Source organism: Euphorbia lathyris, chromosome 5 (assembly GCF_963576675.1).
Source record: "Euphorbia lathyris chromosome 5, ddEupLath1.1, whole genome shotgun sequence".
Lineage (NCBI taxonomy): Eukaryota > Viridiplantae > Streptophyta > Magnoliopsida > Malpighiales > Euphorbiaceae > Euphorbia > Euphorbia lathyris.
In genome coordinates this window covers 60,674,013-60,695,538 of record NC_088914.1, presented here as the reverse complement: position 1 = coordinate 60,695,538, position 21,526 = coordinate 60,674,013, and the positions used below count along the sequence as shown (strand labels likewise).

At 35.9% G+C, this 21,526-nt stretch overlaps 2 protein-coding genes across 2 annotated transcripts; one reads left to right on the top strand and one right to left on the bottom strand.

The window, feature by feature from the left end:
• Positions 1 to 3,905: 3,905 nt before the first annotated feature.
• LOC136229609 (polyadenylate-binding protein 2) lies at positions 3,906 to 9,206 on the top strand. The gene is made up of 6 exons (XM_066018508.1): positions 3,906 to 4,104; positions 4,234 to 4,336; positions 4,871 to 4,941; positions 8,243 to 8,434; positions 8,575 to 8,702; positions 8,822 to 9,206. The coding sequence occupies exons 1-6, from the start codon at positions 3,991 to 3,993 to the stop codon at positions 8,868 to 8,870; spliced, it is 657 nt and encodes a 218-aa protein (XP_065874580.1). The 5' UTR covers positions 3,906 to 3,990; the 3' UTR covers positions 8,871 to 9,206.
• An 8,903-nt stretch (positions 9,207 to 18,109) lies between these two features.
• On the bottom strand, positions 18,110 to 21,167 carry LOC136228913 (phospho-2-dehydro-3-deoxyheptonate aldolase 2, chloroplastic). The gene is made up of 5 exons (XM_066017412.1): positions 20,468 to 21,167; positions 19,916 to 20,193; positions 19,527 to 19,803; positions 18,894 to 19,139; positions 18,110 to 18,730 (listed from the first exon to the last, which is right to left on the bottom strand). Exons 1-5 carry the CDS (start codon positions 20,993 to 20,995, stop codon positions 18,467 to 18,469), a joined length of 1,593 nt encoding a protein of 530 aa, XP_065873484.1. The 5' UTR covers positions 20,996 to 21,167; the 3' UTR covers positions 18,110 to 18,466.
• Positions 21,168 to 21,526: the final 359 nt, after the last annotated feature.

Genomic DNA, 21,526 nt, shown 5'->3' with positions numbered 1-21,526 from the left:
CCGTACTATGAGGGTATTTATATAGGTTTGAGTGATAACCGTAATAACCCACGTTTAATATCTTTAATGAAGAGTAATACCTTTTTAATGTATTTTAACTCTAACTCTAACCTCTGAGCTTTTAAAGTCTTTAAGGTATCATTAATGCTTATTTAATGATGGTGAGCCTGTCGTATATCAGCTTAGTTCCTTATCCTGGCGAATCGCTTTATGGGGCGGATCCTGTATTCTTCTTCTTGGCGGATCTCAGGATGACCCACAGTGCGCCACCATATTTCCAGCTGTACGCCATATATACTAAGGAGGCGGATCCTATCTTGTCGTTTCTCCTTTTTGGTCCTTCCCTCGGGGGGATATTCTTATCTTAATCTTTCATTCTTTATGGCGGATGTTATCAGTTTTGTTGCAGATGACGAGTGCATTCCCCATGTACAGCATTAGGAAAAACCACTGCATGTATAATGCTCTGATTTCGGTCTGATATAATGGCTAGATCTTCAACATCATACATACACTCTTTCAATTTATTCATAAACCAAGGCCACGATTCATTACTTTCTTTCGGGTCAACTCCAAATGCAATAGGAAAGATCTGATTGTTCCCATCAAGGGCAACTGCAATATATAATATGTCAGGATATTTACCTTTTAGAAAAGTTCCATCGACTGCTAAGACAGGTCGAATATGTTGTTTAAAACCTCTCAATGAAGCACCAATAGCCATAAAGAAAAATCTAAAGTGATTATCATCATCTATCTCGATATGTGTCACGGTTCCCAGGTTTGTACTCTTAAACATCTCACAGTAGTCCGGTAACAACATAAACGATTCCTTCGGCGAACCACTTTGAGCTTCCAATGCCCAGTGTCTTGCTCTCCAAGCTTGCATATAAGAGAGATTGACGGAAAAATCTCATTCAAAATCGAAAACAATATCCTTTGGTCGATGCACCCGATTTTCCAAATCAAACCTATTTCTGAGTAGTATCCCTGCAACACGTTTCCCCGCTTGCCTATGGTGCGGACATATCTGATCTCTCCCATAAGTGTGTATGTCCATACCATCCATTCTTTAAAGCTTGAACATATTGGAACCTGGAATGACGATCCCTCTAGCCCTCCATTTACATTTGTCCACATCTTTACATTTCACTTCAAACAAAGACTTGTTTGATTTGTAAACCTTCCATTCAAACGAATTTTCAATTGCATATTTTCCAAGTGAATCTTGCAATTCAACTTTGTTTGAAAATACATCATTGAACCTCAAAGTAGTCCCTCCGTTTGATTGCTTAGATGCAATCAGATTCACAGGCGCGACACATGCCTTTGGAAGCCATCGAAATGGATCAGCCATCCTTTTCATTCTATCTTCATCACCACCCTCATATAGGATACTTTGGACATGATCAGGTTGTTTAGCTTTTTCATGAACACTTTTAACATGAATTTCATTTCGAGTGATATCTTCATTTTTCACACTATCACCATTATCGTAACAATAATCATTATCATAATGCTCATCATAATGATCATCATAATGATCATGATTATCATTATTCAGATAATCATCATTATTGTAGTTCTGATAATCAATACCATTTCCACCATTGTTATCATCCTTACCATGTATAGGAGCATCCATTTCGATGGTGGGATCATGACTTACTACTTCCGTTGGTTTGCTAGGACCAACATGTCCGTCTTTGTTAGGTCGCAATACTTCAGCTTCTATTGTTCGCATGTTTAGAGTAACATACAGTGGAATCAAATCGATCGGATTCATTCGGCAATACTCTATGAATCCCATGACATCTCCATCATCATCAATATATGCTATCCCACCACGCAGTTTATTTGGACCGCATGTCGCCTGCATGGACATTTGGAGATCATACGAGGTTGAATCAACGCGAAGGGCACTATAAACTTTCTCTTTCAACTTTTGCAAGTCAATCTCTGTTGGCAAAACCAACAACTTCGCTTTACCATCCACGTATGTCATCACAGTTCCCTTTGTGCTCCACTGTCCATTCCAATACAAAAAACATGTACACCTCTCTTTGGTTGACATGCTTCTACATTTAGCAAAATGGACACGTGATCAAAACATAATAAAACCAATTCATCTGTAAATGCGACAATAAATGTGACAATCTATACCAAATGCGATGCCAAATACGACAAGCTATATCAAATGCGACGCCCAATGCGACAAGGGCTCCAAATGCGACATAATCCACGCTGTCGTAGCTGCAACAATAGTAATCCTTGTTGCATTTACAGAACCAGAATGCGACCTATCGGGCGAAAATGGTGGAATCGAAAAATTTCAAGATTGAAGCAACAACAGTTGAATACCAACTGTGTATTTCTAGTAATGTGTATAAAAAATGAAGAAATGATACTTACATGAACTTGAATGGTGTATGGATGTGCTTAGATGAACTTTTGCAAGTCAATCTCTGTTGGCAAAACCAACAACTTCGATTTACCATCCACGTATGTCATCGCAGTTCCCTTTGTGCTCCACTGTCCGTTCCAAGACAAAAAACACGTACATCTCTCTTTGGTTGACATGCTTCTACATTTAGTAAAATGGACACGTGATCAAAACATAATAAAACCAATTCATCTGTAAATGCGACAATAAATGTGACAATCTATACCAAATGCGATGCCAAATACGACAAGCTATATCAAATGCGACGCCCAATGCGATAAGGGCTCCAAATGCGACATAATCCACGCTGTCGTAGCTGCAACAATAGTAATCCTTGTCGCATTTATAGAACCAGAATGCGACCTATCGGGCGAAAATGGCGGAATCAAAAAATTTCAAGATTGAAGCAACAACAGTTGAATACCAATTGTGTATTTCTAGTAATGTGTATAAAAAATGAAGAAATGATATTTACATGAACTTGAATGGTGTATGGATGTGCTTAGATGAACTTTTGCAAGTCAATCTCTGTTGGCAAAACCAACAACTTCGATTTACCATCCACGTATGTCATCGCAGTTCCCTTTGTGCTCCACTGTCCGTTCCAAGACAAAAAACACGTACATCTCTCTTTGGTTGACATGCTTCTACATTTAGTAAAATGGACACGTGATCAAAACATAATAAAACCAATTCATCTGTAAATGCGACAATAAATGTGACAATCTATACCAAATGTGATGCCAAATACGAAGCTATATCAAATGCGACGCCCAATGTGACAAGGGCTCCAAATGCGACATAATCCACGCTGTCGCAGCTGCGACAATAGTAATCCTTGTCGCATTTACAGAACCAGAATGCGACCTATCGGGCGAAAATGGCAGAATCGAAAAATTTCAAGATTGAAGCAACAACAATCGAATACCAACTATGTATTTCTAGTAATGTGTATAAAAAAATGAAGAAATGATACTTACATGAACTTGAATGGTGTATGGATGTGCTTAGATTTTGGGTTGAGTTGATGAATTTTGCTGTGAGAATTTGAAAATAAATAAAAGGGAAAGAGAAGATGGTTAGATATTCAGTTATATACAACTAAGAGTAATTTTGTCCAAAATGAATGAAAGTGTCTAATTTGATAAAATGGAAGCAATATAATATGAGTTAGATATGTAAATGTGGTGTTTTAGTTAGGTCAAATTTATAATTATCTCAAAAAACTACTACTTTACTTTACTCTCGTTAAATTCTAATTAAGAGGTTAAAGTCTGAAAGTTACAAGAATTAAATATTTAATTTTCATTAACCTTAATTTATTCTTAGGAAAAAAAAAAAACTTCCAAATAAAATTAAATATTTATTTAACCTTCTGTTACTCTTATTTAATTCCATTAACTCGCAAGCGTTTAGATTTGGCTTCACTCTCTGTATATAAACTGAATATATCCTGCTACGAAACCAAAATTTCAGTTCTTTCAGCAAAAAAACAAAAAAAAAAAAAAAAAAAAATTTCAGCTTCTAGAACCATCAAACAGGAGAAGATGGACGAAGAGGAGCATGAGGTGTACGGTGGAGAGATTCCTGACATGGAAGGCGATATGGATCCTCATAACGCGGACGTCGACATGGCCGGCGCCGATGAAGATGCTGTCAAGGTTACTATTTCCTTTGCAATAATTAAAACCCTAGTTATTTTGTTTAATCGATCTTGGAGAGGATCTTTTACTCAGGTTGGGTTGATTATATGACGAGTGATAACATTTGTGTTTGGTGTAATGCGGCAGGAGCTAGATGAGATGAAGAAAAGGTTGAAGGAGATGGAGGAGGAAGCGGCGGCTCTGCGCGAGATGCAAGCTAAGGTTGAGAAGGAAATGGGCGCTGTTCAAGGTTTATTTTTTTTCTTTTATCTAGAAAATTCTATAAGCTGCGTCTTCCCTGTTCTTTTTGACAATTTTGTCTAATTCCTTGTCCTCATGACAATTTGTAAAACAAACTAGGCCTTGTGTGTGGGATTTTGTTCCCTGCTTTCAATCTTTGCATTAGCTTGGAATTCAATCAAAAACTGTGAATCAGCGCTTTGGGATATTCATATGGATTTCGATTAAGTGAAATGTTGAATAACCTTAGTTGTGCTGTGAAATTACTAGAGCACCCCATCCTAACAAGGTATAATGAGAGAAATTACTGGAGCCAAATACTATAGTTTCTCAACCTTTTTTGAGATGGCATCAGCAGGCAGCAATGCTGCTTTTTTTCCCTTAGACCAATAGTTGAAGTGGCATAAACTTGTATCTATCTTTTTTTGTTAGGTTCATTCTTATGTTTATGATTTTAGTCCTTGATTTTCTCTCCTATGTTATTTCCCCACTGTTTGGATGTATATGCTCATGTCATTATCTTTATGTGTAATATCATATGCAGATCCAGCTGGTGCAGCAGCTAGCCAAGTAAATAAGGAAGAAGCAGATACTCGTTCTGTGTTTGTCGGCAATGTGAGTATCATTATACCTTGCCTGTAGGCTACTTGTTTTTACTTGAAATGTTACTTTTTCACTAGGCTTGTTATAATATCTCACTTGTGCTTCCACAGTTGTTATGCAATGTGTAATTTTTTTTGAGCCTCTAGTTAAAATTATTTCACATATCTAACTCAAACTTGTTGCACGCATATCTGGTAACTCTGGAAAATGGAATTGTTTTTTTTTTCTTTTTCTTTTGCACAGACAAATCCAAATTTTCTAGGAAATACAATGCTGCAGCTGTTATGTGTGCTATACTATGTGTTTAGTCAGTTATATGTATTTGACAATATGTGTCTCATGCTCATCCTTCATATCTTCATCTAGACTCAAAACACATTCTCTGTGTGAGAAGTGACAAGGGTATAATAGATTTTGTACTGCATGCATATCCTCAAGTGTATGGAACATCAAATAAAATGCACTTTCCTTAATCTGAAAAATTATTGGGATGATTTGATTGGTCTTTCTTGTTGTCTTATGCCAAAGTGCTACAAAATTGTTTAAAATTATGAAGAATAGGCATGTCCTCAATCTTCTTGATATCTATATTTGGTATTAATAATCAGTGGAGTTGCATGGCACAGGAGTTGGCTAGCATTTATGTTTGAGCTCTTAGTAGTTTTTCTTCATATTTACCCCCAGAATAATTATATTTGGTTCTTTTCAAATTTGATAAAAGTTCATAATGTCATTTTCACAGCGTTAAAATTCATTAATATATATCAATCTCAAATTAGTAAATTTGTATCTGAGTTTAACAATTTTTGCCAATGCATGCGATATGCATACCCACTTTTTCAGAAATAGTATGCAACTAGCGGTTCTCTCTTATTTCATTGAACTGTATTAGTATTTGATAATAAAAGGATAGAATACAATTTTATCTTCCTCAAATGTGAGATTCCTAGATTTTAAAGATCTATTTTTACTTAATTCTTATGAATTATAAGTTATGTTTTATTAACGGACGCACAACGCATACTGACACAAAGGTTATATATATATATATATAACTGAACAGTTTCTCAAATATGATAATTTACCATGTTCCTTGCCCCTTTGAACTAAATAATAATTATAAGAATAAGTGTAAGGCAAGGAAATGGCCCTATTACGAACTTCTGTATCTACCAATTGTGATTTGTATATATATTGTGCGGACTGTTGTCTTCAAGTTCCCAAACTTTGATCTGTAGATGCGTTTTTGTATTTGAAATATTATTTTGCATTAATTTTCTTGCTTCTTCTGTTGATGCGGATTCTTACGATTGAGAATCATGGTTTGACTTCATGTCTCACTATGATCGCAGGGTTCTCCTTATACCTCAAGTTCTCTGTTTGTTTGCGCTGGAATAATTGTACTGTCTTTTGGGGGTGGGCCAGAGTCTGTGTTTTTTTTTCTCTTGCTCAGTAAGCTTGTATTGTGAGAGATTAAAAAAGTTCTGCATGTTAATAGAGAAAAGAAATGATAACAATGCCATCAAAAGAAATGAGAGGAAAATAAGACAAATATCTCTAGAAAAAAAGAGAGGAAAAGAAAAAAAAGAACATATTATAAGCGCAAAAAAAAAGTCCAAAAAATGAAAAAAAGGAAATTGAAAATAGAGATAAGAAAGATAGAGAGGGAGGGAGAGAGAATAATGAAATGGAAATCTTCTTTGTCGCAATTGGGTGAGACAGCCCGGCAAAAGACTTGTCTGGTGGTTGCTGGAATAGATGGGAGTAGTTTGTACATTGAGATACTTCTACCATGATACTTGAGGATTGTTCCTCTTGGAGAGCAGAAGCAAGTCAGGATATGCAATCTAAGCTGTGGAATGCAGAGCTTCATCACTGCTGGTGGGTGGTTGGTGTTTCTGATATATGTTGTTATTGAGCAGATGTGGTGAAGGGTGTAAGATTGTTACTTCTTTTTGGTGTCATGCTGACTCTTAATTCTTTTCGATGTGTCATAAGTGTTCTTCAAAACTTTGCATTTCACCCTGTTATGAGTAAACCAGCATTGAGTTCCTTAAATTCTAATCACCTCATTTGGTTTCATCATTTCTTTTCAATTTGGGTACTCTTGGGGCTGGGTATACCATGGGGGAAGAATTACACCTCATCTCAAAGTACATTTTAGATGTCTAAGTTTTCCTTTTTGTAACATCATAAAAAACTAAAATCTTTTACGAAAGCTTTATCACGCTTGATCAATTGGAGGTCTTGAATTTTCATATGTTAATCTTTGTAATGATAAGTTAATGTAATTTGATTCTGCTCATATTTACATTTAAGTTCCAGTAGTTGAAGTTGGGGATGAAGTGAAGGGAGAAAATATTATGGATGAAGTCGATTCTGAATTGTGTGGTTAAGGATTTAGCAGAACAAGCTGCAGAATTTTGATTACTGTTCTTCCCAAGTTATTGAAGAGGAGAGGCATGTCAAACAGAAGTCAAATTGTTTGGCTAATTTATTGGTATAATGGAACACTAGGATGCTTTTTTCCTTTCTTTTTTCTTATCCCTGAAGAGGGAAAAAAGAGAGAGAATCAGGAGAGTTGTTACTGGTAGTTATAGAGGGAAAAAACAAATGTGCAATGGATATCTGTATAATATGGTATGCAAATAGATTCTTTAGAGAGGAGTTGTCGAGAAATCTGGTGGTAAATTTAATTTTAATTCTGTAGCTAGAAATTATCAGTTTGATTGTAATTGATTTGATTAGGCAAATGATGTTACAGTAATGACAATTTGCTTGATATTTGATGGATGGATTCTGTCAAGCTGATTTGACAGGCCTAATGCACCTGTGCACTTTACATTTTGTGATCTCAAAATTTTAGGGAGGCTAATAAGTTTCTGAAATTTGAATGATAAACATAAAAAGATCTGAAACATGCTAGTGTGGGGACAATCCAGCATGTGGAATATTAAATAACCTGATAGAACAAGGAAAAATGTATTGTTGCTTGTGTCAATGGAGTAAAATCAGCATAATAATAACTTTGCTGATTTTGATTTCTGATCTCAGCTAAATTGCGATTCTTTTTTCTGCTTCAGCATATTTCACTTTGTATAGGTTGATGGATCATGCATACATGGTTTTGATAAAAATATTACAGCAAAAGTTAGTGATCATTGGGAAATCATATTTTGGTATTTTCTTTAGTATCATGTGCGTCTTGGATTTAGGTTATTTTTTGTGGTCATCATTTACATCTATTTTCTATTATATAATGTTTTCTTGATTTAGATAGTTTCTAAAGCCTTGCAATGAATTATACCCGCAGGTTGATTATGCATGCACACCAGAAGAAGTGCAGCAGCACTTTCAGTCTTGTGGTACTGTTAACAGGGTTACTATTCTGACAGACAAGTTCGGCCAGCCAAAAGGTTTTGCATATGTGGAATTCCTTGAAGTTGAAGCTGTACAAGAGGCTTTAGTTCTGAATGAATCTGAGCTGCATGGGCGCCAGATAAAGGTGAGTTTCTATTCATTGTTGAAGATATTAACAAGCTTGGTAATTGCTTTTAGTATGAACCTGCCATTTGCATTTTCATTTTCATTTTCATTTTCATTAGTGACTGTTATTAATTCATGCATGATACTTGCACACTTCAGGTTTTGCCCAAAAGGACCAATGTTCCAGGGTTGAAGCAGTATCGTCCGAGGCGTTTTAATCCTTACATGGGTTACCGGTTTAGGAGACCTTATGTGCCCCCTTATTTCTACTCCCCTTATGGATATGGGTATGTATTTTCTGCTTTCTAGATTAATATATCTTCATGCATTATAGTGATCCAATAAATATACAGTTTACACCTCAGGATATGATGAATAATTCTTTTTTACCTTTTAATTGCTGCAGGAAAGCACCTAGGTTCAGAAGGTCAACGAGATACATGCCTTATTATTAGATTACTGTTAAAGAGGGTGAAGACAGAACTTTCTGGCTCTATTATCATGTGCCATCAATTTATTACTAGTTAATACCCTCATTATTACAGTAATGTTAAAGATTCAGTTTTTTCGGCAAATTAGTCTTTCCATTCACGGTCTGCTGAGACGATAATAATGGTCCCAAAGCAAAGCATGTTATAAGATGAATGAATATGTAAGAGGTTATTTTCTGTTGAGAAGTTTCTTATTATTGATGAAGTTTTCTTGAGCCGATGTTGAATTATTAGTCCGTAATTTACAAACCCGTTGTAGTCAATTTTTGGAAATATTCAATATGGTGATATTTTGAGGAATCTGTCTTTTTGATTGCAGACTCGTGCGTTTCCTTTCTATGCAAGCAGATTAGTTGTATTTAGAGTTCATAGGTTGTAGGGTATGTACATTTTATGTTTGTTGAAACTAATATTGATATCTTTTGCATTTTGATTTCAACTTTGTATGATCTTTTTATTTGTTCTAGAAGGTATTTTTGTTAAACAAACTCAAGCACTTAATATTTTGAAAATGATCAGCTTATTATTCAACATCAATTAAAAAACAGAAATAAGAGAAATAATAAGGATGAACTACTTGGATTCCTAATCAAAACAGAATTGATATTGATATGCGCTAGCCTACAAAATAGGACTTCCTAAAAACAAGGCAGTTTATCAATAGAACACAACAATTACTAGAAGACTTTAACGTTAACAAACCCTTCCTTAAACTAAGAATATTGCTTAGTTTACTCCTGGTAATTCATAAACTCTAAGTAAACTTTCTGAAATTGTTTCATCTTGAGAGAGGTTTAGTTAGAATATTCGCAATGGATTAAACGAATTGAACATTCGTTGCATAAATTTCTTAATCAACAAAATCTCTTTAACAACAAAATCGAACTGCTATGTGCTTATTATTATTTTTTTTTAATGTAGAACTGAATTTTTGGACAGCTTAATTGTTGATCTATTGTCGTAGAAGATGGTCGTACACATCAAAATTAAGCCTTTAAAGAACAATCCTCATCCACATTGCTTGACAAGCATATGTTGATGCTACATATTCATGTCGTTGACAATGTCACAATTGGTTACCTTCTACATAACCATGATATTGCTTCTGAAGTCATCATGAATGCATATCCTCAAGTGCCTTTTCTATCCTTCAAATATCCCTTCAAATATCCCGCATAGTAATTGTCAGTATAGGCCATCAACATGCCGCTTGCTCATTTTCTGATATAGAATGCAAAATTGGTAGTTTTCTTTACGTATCTTAACACTCTTCTTGTAGCCATACGATGAAGCTCCGTAGGTTGAGACATGTACCTGCTAATTAAGCTTACTGCATATATTAAATTTGGGTGAGTTGATGTTAGATAAATCAGGCTCCTAACGAGCTGCTTGTAGAAAGTGCTATCGATAACAGTTTCCTTCTCATCTTTCGAAATTTTGAAACTAGGAAAAAATAGTATTCCAAATAGCATTGCATTCTTTTATTCAAAATCTTTTCAGCACATCATGCATTCTTCTTTTGGCTAATGAAGATCCCAATGTCTAATCGTTGCACCTCAATGCGAAGAAAATACCTCATCTTTCCCTAGTCTGACATATCGAACTCTTTCATCATTGATTCTTTGAATTATTTCATCATTACTTTATCATTCATTGTATATTAAATCACCGACATATAAACTGACAATTAAAATTTTACCTCGAATGTTGGTTTTCACAAATAGGGTCTGCTCATTGGAACATTTCTCAAATCATGCACTTAAGAAATATGCTTCAATGCGACTGAACCAAGCTCGTGGAGCTTGCTTGTGTTAGAACTAGGATTCTGATGAACTAGAATTTCAGAATAGGAAGAAAAAGAATTAGAACAGAGAGCATAGAGCATAGAGAGAAAATTTTAGAAGAAAGAAAGAAAGAAATATTTCATTAATCAATTGCATAATGAATTAGTATAGAGTGATTCTCTTAAATAGGAAAAAAATGAAAAGGAAAATATAGTTGACCTCTGAAAATCATGGCCATAATAATTCTAACTTACCTTAAATCACCTTATTAATTCAAACCTACCTTAAATAAAAATAGGAAATATAACCTACCTTAAATAAGAATAGGAAAGTATAGCTAGTCTCTTAAATTCATGGCCCTAATAATTCTAACTTACCTTAAATCACCTTATTAATTCTAACCTACCTTAAATAAAAATAGGAAATATAGCAATTCACTCTAAATAGGCAGCACAACTGCTGATGTGGCAGCAATTACAACTTAATGTAAAAACAATTAACCACTTAATAATACCTAAATAATCCCTATCTATCATCGTGACAATACTCCCCTCAATATTCCCCTTTGAGGCATTCTTGTCCTCAAGAATGTACAAATGTGAGCTTGCCACACTGTATCAGAGTTTGAGGAAGAGCTGGAACTTGAGGGAGTTGTTATTGCATCACTTGTCCCATTTTCATCTTCAATTTTAGCAGCAACATCATTGAAAAATGGAATTTCAGCATCAACAGCTTTGAAAATCTCCATCACTTGTATTATCTACCCCCACAAAAAAAAAAATTCCACCCCCCCCCCCCCCACAAAAAAAAAAAAAAAACTCAACAAGAATTTGTTGTTCATAGCTTTTATCCTAATCTCAACACTAACTTAGTTCTTTTTGGCATCTGGTACATGTATGTGACACGCTCATCCAAAGACCTTCAAATGTTCAATTGATGGCTTTGCTCCACTCCAAACTTCTTCTAGGGTGTATCTTCCAACAGTACAATCGGACACCAATTGAGCACATAGATTGCCCACTTCATTGCTGCAGGTCAAAAAGGTTTTGGAATCCCTTTTTGAGAGAACATGCTCCTCACACAATTCATCATTGTGCGATTCTTCCTTTCTGCAACTCTATTTTGTTGTTGTGAAGTATATACCGTCGTAGTTGCCTTCTAATTCCATTGTTTCTACAGAAATTATTGAACTCGGTGGATGTGAACTCCCCTTATCGGTCTGTTCGTAAGCATTTAATAGCAATACATGTTTCTTTCTCAACAAGTATCTTAAAGATTTGATGGTAACCACTCCTCAAATCAATCTTAGAGAACACATTTGAACCGTTCAATTGGTCCAACATATGATAAAGATGAGGAATAAGGAACTTGTACCAAATGGTGATTTTGTTGATAGGTCTGCTATCCATACACATCCTCCATGAACCATCTTTCTTTGGAGTGAGTAAAGCAAGAACCGCACAAGGGTTCATTCTCTTTCTCCAGTGGCGGAGCCAGTACCTATAGGTCGGAGGGGCTAGACCGTGGATAAAAAAAATTTTTGATACTACTTTAACATATTTATAAAAATAAAATCAACAATATAAAAGATAAATTATATCATAAAATGAGAGTAAAAAGTATTTGTGTAGAAAATTAATGTCTAAGTAGTGGCAATTTAATTTGTCCCTCTGAAATGTCATATTGTGAAAATTTTGCACATGCTAAAATTCTTTTCCCCAACATCATAAATAATCCCCAAATAGCAAATAAATCATAATTTAAATTAAGGGATAAGGTACCAAAATAAACCTGTGATTTTTGGGAAAGTGTCAATTTAGGCTCCACGTATAAATAGCACCAATATAGGCTTAACGTTTAGAAAATGTATCAATTTAGGCATCGATAACAGATTGGACACGTCATTCCTATTACTCTGTTCCTTAAGTTCTGATTTCTACATCCACGTACAATTGACAGAACTTAACGGAGTAATATCAATGACGTGTCTCGTTCTGTTATAGAGGCCTAAATTGGTACCTTTTTTTAAACGTTAAGCCTATATTGGTGCTATTTTGTACGTAGAGCCCAAATTGATGCTTCCTCAAAAACCATAGGCCTATTTTGATACCTTATCCCTTAAATTAAAATAAATAAAAATATCTAAATTATACCCTAAATTAGATTTTCTAAATTAAACCATGTATTAGAAATTTCTAATTAGATTTCTTAAATTAAATCCTAAATTAATTGTAATTAAGAAGCTTTAAGTAAATAACATATTAATAATCTCATATTAATGAACCCTAATTTGATAATCCCTAATTAAGATATCATAAAACTACACCTAAAAATAAAATAAAGAATGAAAAATAAAAAATTTACTTGGAAATTGGAAGTTGATTGAAAGAATAATGGAACAATTGAAATTTTTAAAAACAATATGGAGTTATTTGGGAAATTTTTCCCAAAATTCCACATTTCTACAAAACAGCCTTTCTCTTTTTCTTTCTCTGCGCGAAAGAGAGGAAGAAAAAGAGAAGGCTGTGTAATTATTTTCCATCCCAACAGATGGGAACGACATTTTCGCCCTTCCCATCTGTTAATTTTTTTTAACCTAAAGGCACAAAACGACGTCGTTTTGCGCCTTTAGGTTAAAAAATAATAACAGATGGGAAGGGCGAGAATGCCCTTCCCATCTATTCTGGTTTTAACGCTGAAGAAGAAGAGTTCTTCTTCTTCAGCAGTCGCCATGGCTGGAGGGGCTCCAGCCATAGCGGCTCCTGGCGGAGCCAATGTGGAAAACCCCATTCCTAGGGTTTTCCGACGGGGCCAGAGGGTCGGTCGACCCTCCCCGCCCCTGTCTTTCTCATATATCACATCTCAACTACCTCTTCCACCTTCTCCTTCGTAATCTCGCTCTCTTTAGGACTCATTCGGTAATGAGAAAGACTCGATAAACTAGCTTCAGGCACCAAATCAATGTGATGTTGGATGTCCCTCAAAGGTGGTAACCCATGTGGAAGATCTACGGGAAATAGATCATGGTACTCACCTAGCATCAAAATCACTTCATTGGGCAACTCGCATTCCCATTCTCATTGCATTCCTCTGTTAGGCTTCACTATCACCATATACACAACTTGGCTCTTTTCGTGTTCCCTAATGAAAGACTTATGGGTTGGACACACAATTAGGGTTGCCTTCTTCTTCTTGTTTGGCTCTCCCAATATAGGAGTGCATATGTATTTCGCCACATTCTTCACGAACTTGTAGGTATTACGCCTTCTCACATGAATAGCGTCTCTATCATATTGCCACGGTCTCCCTAAAAGCATATACCATGCATCCATGTACACTACGTCACAATACACTCCGTCTTAATAATCTCCAATTGAGATAGGAACTTTGCAATGTTGATTGATATGAAGCTAGGATGTGTTTCCACGGCCAATCCAAACTATATGAGCTAGGATGTGTTTCCACAGTTAATCCAAACTTCTTCACATCAGTGTTGCTAATTATGTTCTCTTGACTTATGTTATCAACGATGAAATTTCACTTCCCTCCTTGCACTAGACATCGAGTTCGGAATAATTGGTTTCATTGATCATCTTCAACCTGATTAGACACAAGTAACCTCCTCACAAAATGTACGACATAAGTCTCAGCGAATTCCCCATCATCCTCATCCTCAAGAGGCTCACAATACACACCATCATCATCATAGTCATCCTCATATCTCTCTATCATATTAGCACTTCGTATTTTAGGACACTTATTATTACATCAGAATCACTTGAAAGGTGTCGGTTTGGTATAGGGGGTTATTATTTCTAGGAGGTGGTGGTGCTCCCCTCAATGGTCTCACATCTCCCGGTGGTGCTCTCACAACAATAGGAACCTTAGCCCCCTTTAAACTTGCCACTTGCTTTCCCTTATCCAATAGCCTCGGTGGTTCCTGACTCATACACGAACCTTTACCCCCTACCTATTGATAACTCTCCCGACTTTGTATACTCAATTGTGACTCCTCCTTCAAGGCTAAATTTCTTGCACTTTGATTACCATTTGAGTCCCAATCTTATCTTGTATATTGTGCCTAAACCCCTCTAAGTACCTCAAAGTCTTTTGGCTATCAAATTCAAACAATTGAGCCCTTGCTAATAGCCTCAAAAACTCTAACGTGCATTCATGAACACTCTGACTACCTTGTGCATAATGTTGATACGAGCTATAGAGATATGGTTCATAGTCCGATGGTAAGAATTTATCCCTCAACATCGCCTTCATCTGTAGCCAAGATCGAATCGGTTCCCAACTTCCTCTTCTTCTAAGTACCTCGAAGTCTTTTGGCTATCAGATTCAAACAATTGAGCTCTTGCTAATAGCCTCAAAAACTAGGACGTGCATTCATAAACACTCTAACTACCTTGTGCACAATGTTGATACGAGCTATAGAGATACGGTTCATAGTCCGGTGGTAAGAATTTATCCCTCAACATCGCCTTCATCTATAGCTAAGATCGAATCGGTTCCCGAATTGCTCTTCTTCGCTTTTCCCCAATATGATCACACCATACCGAAACTTCGCCCTTCAACCTATAAACAACCAACCTCACTTTCTATTGATCCAGAATTCCTGCATATTCAAAAAACCTCTCAACCTCCAACAACCAATCAAAAAAACCTTCTATATCCAACTCACCCCCAAAGGCGGGCAAATACATTTTCAACTTAACATACTCATCCCACCAATTGGAATTCTCCCAACAAATCCTACATTTCTATCATCATTGTGCCCATAATTTCCATCATCAAACTCATACTCATCACTATCACAAACATGCTCATCAACTAGCAATTAGTTAGGTTGCCTTACCTCTTACGGCCTCACACCTCTCGGGTTTGGATGTGGTGTAAACAAATTCTTCCTTAGTGGAGGTGAAGTTGGTGGTTGCAGATTTGGACCTCTAGCATTTCTCCTAGGATGCCCTCCTAAGGCTTGTTAGAGCATATACTTTGAAAGTCTATCTTCATTTGTTCCATGGTAGCTCTCATTTGCTCATCCAAGTTCATTTTGCTCATTTGCAATCCTTATTTGCTCCCTCACTTTAAACCTTAACTCATCTATCTTCTTATCATAAGCCTTCACGGTGTCTTGTAGGATTCTTGGTTGAATAATGCCAAAAGAAGTACCGGGTTAGGAAAAGATTGACTCTAATACCAACTGATTTTAATCGTAAATTATCAAAGATTGATACTCTTCTCAAGCTAGAACAAAAAGGTTGAACTCAAGCCTCCAAAAAAGGATATAAACTTTTACTTAGATTGATAAAAAAAAATGCATACATTACAAAAAGAAAAAACTTAAAATGTGTACATTACAAAAAGAGAAGACTTATATACCCTACAAATCCTAGGTTAGAAAAGACTTAAAAGCCCCTAAGGCACAACTAACATAATCTAAGACATTAAAAAGATTACAAAATAAAGTGATGACAAACTAATAAATAACTTAATGGAAAGAAAGGTAAATAGGCGGTGGCAGGTTTGTAATTAGGACCAAAGCATGAATGGGAAGAACTTGATGATTAAAGCATTCACACACCGTGTGGGTTGAAAATCCGAGAATCCACATGGCGTGTTAGGATATTCACACGCCGTGTGAATTAAATAAAAAGAAGTAGAACCTCTCATTTTCTAGCCACACGACGTGTGGCTAAGTAATACGTCATGTGGTTTTTTGTCCTTCTTATACGCGCTTGCCTTTCAAACCACACGATGTGTTGCTGTCTAACACGTCGTATGGGTCCTGTTCCATTGAAACCTCATTCTCTTTGATGATGTTCTCATCAGAAATCACAAATAAAATCAAATTAGATAAAATGAATGTGAATGAAATTCACTAAAACGTGGTTACAACAATGGTATCAAATCAATTTCATTTGATATAATTCAATTTCAACCAATTTTTCATCTCATTTTTTTCCAATTTCTTCTAATTTAATCAAATTTCATCCTATTTTAACCTCTACCAAACCTTATAGAAATTCAATAAAACACACACAAAAACAACAACAACAACAACAATGTATGTTAATAGACTAAAATAAGGGTAAAACCCAACCAAAGTTAACATACCTCCAATTTTTGAACAAACAAAATTTTCTCGAAATCAGATTTACTATAAAACGTTTTCACTTACTTCTTTGATGATTTCTTTGATGACTTATCATTGCCTTATGATCTATCTTTACACTACCATTTTTTTTTCCTTCTCATCGGTAGACTCAACGTTTTTTCCAGTAATTTTGTCATATAATTTTTTTTCCTCACCATGAAACTTCTTCCCCAACTATTTCTTCTGTTTTTCACAGATTCACCCTCCACAATATTTTTCCTTTATCGTCCGTCAATTCAAGCAAACACTCTTCTTCATAATCCTCGGAACTAGAAGTAGAGTTTTTCTTTTAAGGAATCCTAAAATCAACTTTTTCCCACCTTTAACCATTCTGTAAAAACCATAAAAAAAAAATAAAAAAAAATAAAAAAAACAAAAACAAAAAACAATAGAATGCAAGAGAGAAAATAATACTTGATACAAAAGTCACAAAAGAAATTCAAACGAAAAAGCAAAAGAAAGAAAACGAAACAAGTCAACGTTGAAAACGAAACTTGTCAACAAAGAAAAAAACCCAAACAACACAAGATCAATAAATTGTACAAAAAAAAAACACGGAAAATAGTATTTAAAAAATACAAATTAAAAAAAAAGCAAGTGCAAAAATGAGTATAGTTATGGAGCAAAATATAACCTCTAATTATGAAATTTTACGTTATATTTTCATTTTTCTTTTAGTTCCATATATCAATGGGTTCTTTTACTTGGTCAAACATTTCGATTGATTAATTAAACTTTAAAAATGTCTCATGTATTTATTAAACTTATTTAAAGTGATATGATTACACCTTAAGTCCTACATAACCGGGCAAAATAAAAATTTAAACAAGTTGAAACATGTGCCACTTTCAGGAAATTTAAGAATAAATAGATCACTGTAGAAACTCATGAGGATTAACAAGGCATTTCTAAAGTTGAAAATAACAATCAAATCATTTGGCCTAATATAAATATATTGGTAAATGTAGTTTTTCAAATTGATTATTCTTTCTTTCTTTTTATAGATATTATTTTTCAACAGTCGTGTTGACAACTAGAGAGGTTGAGTAGGCCATCATTTTCAAGTTGGTAGGCCATATGTTTTCAAGTTGGATGAAATTGTACACTTACTTTGTTTTTGTTTTCATACCTACCTACCTTAAACAACCAACTACACACCCTTTTCTTAAACCAACCTTGATTAGCAATTTATCATACATAATACCAGAGGAATAGGTCAATAATTATCCAGAAAAATAAGAAAAGAGATCCATCCATTCTGAATGCAGGCAGCAATAGACTCTGCTGTATTTATTTTGTATTAAAAATCCCAAACAGTAACATAATCAAACTTCAATCCTACATAAATACATAAACATTCAACCGAAATGACCAAGACAACTTGTAAAGATATGGAAAGGGCTAACTCCAGCAGCCTGCTTTTGCTGCTACCACTCAACAAGAGAAATACGAGTAACGAGTAATCAGATAAAACAGGAGGTGGTTCGTCCAAGAAGTAGAGTTTCTGCAGGAGGGTCTGAAATATGCATTGAATTTTTGGAAAGAATTGCTCAAGAGTAAAACACTGGTATTGATGGTAAGAAGAAGCATAGCAAACTTAAGCGGTGAATGGTCTACAAGGCAAGTGAAAGCGGGCGTTGATTTCCCATCCTTCTCTTTCTGAGTCGCTCAGCGATGATAAATGCAAGCTCAAGAGACTGAGAAGCATTGAGCCTTGGGTCACAATGTGTGTGGTAGCGTGAGCCCAAATCATCGAACGTCACCGTCCTTGACCCACCAATGCACTCTGTCACATTCTGTCCAGTCATCTCTAAGTGAATTCCTCCTGGGTGGCTTCCTTCTTGCTCATGAACATCAAAGAATGCTCTTACCTCTGCCTGCAATTAATGATTCAATTTTTACTTGTATTAATTGATTGCACAACTTCCCCACACAAGTGGAAATGTAATGTGTTACGTGGGTTGTTCATGACTTAATAATTCACCTAACATAGCAATACACTTATATGATCAAACAACTTTAATAATAAATAAACCTTACCATAATTGCATCAAAAGGACGTGTTTTTAGTCCACATGGTGCCTTAATGGTGTTTCCATGCATTGGATCACAAACCCATGTCACAATTTGGCCTGCCCGGCGAACTGCTCTGATCAAGTGAGGAAGCTTCACTCTCTGGTTCTCAGCACCCATTCTGCAGATGATTGTAATCCTTCCAGGTTTGTTGTTAGGATTCAGAATCTCTATGAGTTTAACCAGCTCATTTGGATCCATTTTGTTGCTTACCTGCATCACAACAACTAATGTTCAGCCCCTAATTTTTCTAGCACATGGACAGTTATATAACTAAATCTAATCAGCTTAGAGAAGCATATATTCGGATTTGAGTTTCTGCTGGTACAAATAGATGATAGTGTTGCTTCAATGTAATAATGGTAAACCACCATCACAAGAATTCATTTGTTTCCGAAGGAACAATCACATGATGAATTGGATATTTATATCATATGATCACATCAAGACCCTTAAAACCTCATAATGAAATCATGGTATATCATCTGAAAAGAGAAATTCCTCTTAGGAATTCCACATAGGCACCATATCAAGATGCTTAAAACCTTACTATGATGTGTGCAAAGATTATGTTTCATTTTGAGAACTGTTCTTAAGTACCTTGATACCAAGAGGGTTAGAAATTCCTCTTAGGAACTCGACATGGGCACCATCGAGCTGACGGGTACGCTCTCCACACCAGAGCATGTGAGCAGAACAATCATAGTACAGACCAGAAGTTGAATCCAGCCTTGTAAGAGCTTGCTCATATGGCAAATGCAAGCATTCATGAGATGTCCAGAATTCAGTAGTTGTCATAACAGGATGCTCCACTGTGAGTCCTGCAGCAGCCATGAATCCTAATGCCTCATCAACCCGGTTTGCCAGTTCGTGGTACCTAAAATACAAACCAGCATCAACCATGTTATGCATCACTTTCCAGAAAAAAAATAAATAAATAAATAAAAAGTTAAATTGCAAACTCTTAAAAGTAAATTTAGTTTGCAAACCTATCCCCTTGCTCGCTGTGCTCGGCGAAATCAAGATTCCACTGGGTAACTCTCTGCATAGCAGCATACCCTCCAGTGGCAAAGGCCCTAAGAAGGTTTAGAGTTGCTGCAGATTGGCAATAAGCTCTTATCAACCTCTCAGGGTCTGGAATTCTTGACTTCTCATTGAAAGCATCTCCATTGATGTTGTCTCCTTTGTAGCTAGGCAACTTTACTCCATCTTTCTCCTCCATTGGATCTGATCTAGGCTTTGCAAATTGACCTGCCATTCTTCCCACCTAATATACCCATTCCGACAATCGTTAATCTTCCATATCAGAATTCACATCTTATATGAAAAATTGAATGAAAAAGTAATAGAGAATGCAGTCTAGCATGTAAACTTATAAAAATTGACATGTTTCAGATACAAAATCCCACAATTTGTAACAAAAAGATATGCCTAAGTAAAAAGCACCGTGCTTTTCGCATTTCCAGTCAAGTTAGTTCCTATGTTGTAACAGAACAGAATTGTAAGAATAATCAATTGGAAATCCAAAAAATTAAGCTAACCTTAATGACGGGCACTTGTCCACCAAACATGAGCACAACACCCATCTGAAGCAGAATTCTGAAAGTATCCCTAATGTTATTAGCACTAAACTCCTTGAAACTCTCAGCACAATCTCCACCTTGCAACAAAAATGCATTCCCCATAGCAGCATCAGCAAGCTTCTCCTCCAAACTCCTGGCTTCCCCAGCGAAAACAATTGGTGGAAAAGCCTCAATCGTATTCAAAACCGTCTCCAAATGATTCACATCAGGGTATTCAGGAAGCTGCAATGCTTTCTTCGTTTTCCAGCTTTCCAACGCCCATTTCCCACTTCCAGGAGGCGCCACCGGAGATCCCTTCACAGCAACAGAATTACTGGTGGGTTCAGCGGCATGGACGGCGGAAATTGAAGGTAAGGATCGGGAATTTCTGGTTTTGTTGGAAGGTAGAAGACCAAAAGAGGGGTTCTTCTGGTGGCGGCTGTCAGGCTGAGAAAGAGCGTCGATGTTGCTGTAAAGAGACTTGGAGGAAAGAGTAGAGAGAGCCATTTGAGCTGGTTTAATTTTCTCAAAGGTAGGTTCTTTTTAGGTAGAGAAAATGCAGGAGACAAAAATGGAGGAGGCTCTGCTTGCTGGAATGAGAGATTGAAAGGGGGGTTTTATAGAGGTCTAATTAAACAAATGAACTCAAGGAACGAAAACACAGAGAGAGAGAAATGGGTTTGGTGGGATATTAACAGTCAATGGGGGAAGGTAGTTAGGAAAACACAGGGAATGTCAATTTCGTAATATGTTAGCTAAAAAATGCCCAAATAAAACTAAAAGCACGTGAGGAAAGGACATTATGGTCAAAAGAAAAGATTAATGGCACATGGGATGGAAAGAAGAATGGGTATATTCGTATTGGTGAAAAGAGAAGTTATCACCTACCAAAGGCTCCACTTATAATTCATTACCTACCAAATTGGGATTTTATCGGCTGACATCTAATGTCCTTACTTACCCCTAAAAATGATTACCTATTATTCCTATATATATATATATATATATGTTGATTATCAGTTCACTAAATTAAAAACA

What these genes read in the sequence shown, in the direction of transcription:
- LOC136229609 (XM_066018508.1), top strand. Translation starts at nt 3,991, where the DNA reads ATGGACGAAGAGGAGCATGAGGTGTACGGTGGAGAGATTCCTGACATG. An exon ending in CCGATGAAGATGCTGTCAAG is followed by an intron (nt 4,105 to 4,233) that starts GTTACTATTTCC and finishes GTAATGCGGCAG; the next exon opens with GAGCTAGATGAGATGAAGAA. An exon ending in GGAAATGGGCGCTGTTCAAG is followed by an intron (nt 4,337 to 4,870) that starts GTTTATTTTTTT and finishes TATCATATGCAG; the next exon opens with ATCCAGCTGGTGCAGCAGCT.
- LOC136228913 (XM_066017412.1), bottom strand. Translation starts at nt 20,995, where the DNA reads ATGGCTCTCTCTACTCTTTCCTCCAAGTCTCTTTACAGCAACATCGAC. An exon ending in CACAGCGAGCAAGGGGATAG is followed by an intron (nt 19,804 to 19,915) that starts GTTTGCAAACTA and finishes TTTGTATTTTAG; the next exon opens with GTACCACGAACTGGCAAACC. An exon ending in GTCCTTTTGATGCAATTATG is followed by an intron (nt 18,731 to 18,893) that starts GTAAGGTTTATT and finishes CATTAATTGCAG; the next exon opens with GCAGAGGTAAGAGCATTCTT.